Here is a 2,866-nt window from a genome sequence, read left to right on the forward strand (position 1 = left end):
TTCAAATATCATGAATGAAAATAAAACTTTTCCAGCTCTGACAAACAGAAACTCTGCAATGGAGAAACATCAGATACTAGTGCACAAAAAAGGAACCCCTTCAGGAATACTTTGATAAACTGCAGCTACTACCTACCTAAGTTCTCCCATCGAAGTCATAGTCTACATGTATTATCAAACACTCTCCCTGGGTTTATGTATTTTATTTTATTTTATTTTATTAACAGATTTTGCTTCATTTTTTAATGTTTATTTACTTTTATTTTTTTCATTTTTTTTAATGTTTTATTTATTTCTAGGAGACAGAGAGAGAGAGACAGCGTGAGCAGGGGAGGGTCAGAGAAAGAGGGAGTCACAGACTGAAACAGGCTCCAGGCTCTGAGCTGGCAGTCAGCACAGAGCCGACGCTGGGCTCGAACCCACGAACCGTGAGATCATGACCTAAGCGAAAGTCGGATGCTTAACCGACTAAGCCACCCAGGCGCCCCTGTTTATTTACTTTTAGAGAGAGAGAGAGCACAAGCAGGGGAAGGGCAGAGAGAAAGGAAGAGACAGAATCGGAAGCAGGCTCCAGGCTCTGAGCTGTCAGCGCAGAGCCCGACGCGGGACTCGAACTCACGAACTGCGAGATCATGACCTGAGCCCAAGTCTGACGCTCAACAGACTGGGGCACCCTGGCGCCCCTGGGGTATTTTTAGAAGTATTATTGCCTGGGTTCTTACCTCAAAGAAACTAAGAATAAACAAATTCAATCTCTTGACCAAAAAGGCTGTGTATCTAGTTCAGGAACACACACACACACACACACACACACACACACACACGCACGCCTCTCTTTGAAGCACTAATAAACCTGGGGTGCCTGGCTGGTGATATCAAAGAATGGCTTCCAGAGATGAAGTTGTTTTCCTTGAAAACTTGACAAGGAAAATTCAGTCTCTCTCATCCTGCGTGCTTCCCAGTTCTCCAAGCTTCTGCATCTGAATCAGTATTGCCCTGCAATTTGTATCTTGGATTATCACCGTGTCTCACAGACTCCCAGTGCATTTGGATTGGTCAGAGGGAAGCAGAGGAGGAGCCACTGTGAACATTTTTCCCCCTTCGCACACCATAAAATCAGCAGCAGCTACTAACACTCAAAGCAATGCTTCAGGCTGGGCACTAATGCCTCTGAGAGGCAGCTGATGGGAACATGTGCACACAGACTCAGCTCGCAGTGGCATAGCAGCTACTAGGAAAATTATTTTGAAAAGCCCTGACTGAATGTCTCAGGCTAAAGTTGAGGTGGAAGTGAGGACAGAAAAGCAAAGAGCAGACTCTTTCAAATGAGAATGAGTATTCCGGAAGCCTAAGATTTCACAGGGAAGGTGATCAGAGCTATTCCTGGAAGACAGTAAAAACTCCATTTCCAGCCTCGGAGCATGTGACATTTACTCACGACAGGCATGCCCATTTCAGTCTCAGAACTTTCGGGCAGACAAAGACGTGGCGCAAAGCACTGAGGCTACCTGACCCGAGAGATCGAATCAATTCCGAGGGGATCTGAATCCACTGGGTGCAGGATGAACTCTACTCATCGCCATGGAATGCACACTTCTCTCCATTTCTGGAACCGCAGCACCTACGGACCGCACAGCAATGCCAGTGAGACCCTTGGAAAAGGCTACTCCGACGGAGGGTGCTACGAGCAACTTTTTGTCTCCCCCGAGGTGTTCGTGACTCTGGGTGTCATAAGCTTGCTGGAGAACATTCTGGTGATTGTGGCAATAGCCAAGAACAAAAACCTGCATTCGCCCATGTACTTTTTCATCTGCAGCCTGGCCGTGGCTGATATGTTGGTGAGCGTGTCAAATGGATCCGAAACCATTGTGATCACCCTATTAAACAGTACAGATACAGACGCGCAGAGTTTCACCGTGAATATTGACAATGTCATTGACTCAGTGATCTGTAGCTCCTTGCTTGCATCGATTTGCAGTCTGCTTTCAATTGCAGTGGACAGGTACTTTACTATCTTTTATGCTCTCCAGTACCATAACATCATGACGGTCAGGCGGGTTGGGATCATCATAAGTTGTATCTGGGCAGCTTGCACAGTTTCGGGCATTTTGTTCATCATTCACTCAGACAGCAGTGCTGTTATCATCTGCCTCATCACCATGTTCTTCGCCATGCTGGCTCTCATGGCTTCTCTCTATGTCCACATGTTCCTCATGGCCAGACTGCACATTAAGAGAATCGCTGTCCTCCCGGGCACCGGCACCATCCGCCAAGGGGCCAACATGAAGGGTGCGATTACCCTGACCATACTGATTGGGGTTTTTGTTGTCTGCTGGGCCCCCTTCTTCCTCCACTTAATATTCTACATCTCGTGTCCCCAGAATCCTTACTGTGTGTGCTTCATGTCTCACTTTAACCTGTATCTCATACTGATCATGTGTAATTCCATCATCGACCCTCTCATTTACGCACTCCGGAGCCAAGAACTAAGGAAAACCTTCAAAGAGATCATCTGTTGCTATCCTCTAGGCAGCCTCTGTGATTTGTCTAGCAGATATTAAATGGGGACAGAGGAAGGACTAGAAACATGCATACGAGACTTCTTCCTTCTTACAGGACCTGAACAGTGTATACGTCGGCGACGGCGTTTTCCTCTGTGTGAGGCATGGGTTGAGACCATGAGTATTGTATGAGTTTAAGTTTCTGATTTTTTGGAATGAAAAACAATGCCCAGTCTCTGTACATTTCTAATGTCTGGCTACTTTTTGGCTGTCCAATGTTAATCCATACTATAGGCTGTAGGCACAATGAATGTATAGAGAAGAAAAAACTCTTATAAAAACATAACCATGCTTCTTGTTACTCA

General features: G+C 46.0%; 1 protein-coding gene across 1 annotated transcript; it reads left to right on the forward strand.

Moving 5' to 3' along the window:
- The first annotated feature begins 1,562 nt into the window (after nucleotides 1-1,562).
- On the forward strand, nucleotides 1,563-2,561 carry MC4R (melanocortin 4 receptor). Its single transcript, XM_077777673.1, has one exon. It carries the CDS (start codon nucleotides 1,563-1,565, stop codon nucleotides 2,559-2,561), a length of 999 nt encoding a protein of 332 aa, XP_077633799.1.
- Nucleotides 2,562-2,866: the final 305 nt, after the last annotated feature.

Source organism: Crocuta crocuta, unplaced genomic scaffold, assembly GCF_008692635.1.
Source record: "Crocuta crocuta isolate KB4526 unplaced genomic scaffold, BGI_CrCroc_1.0 scaffold36, whole genome shotgun sequence".
NCBI classification, from domain to species: domain Eukaryota; kingdom Metazoa; phylum Chordata; class Mammalia; order Carnivora; family Hyaenidae; genus Crocuta; species Crocuta crocuta.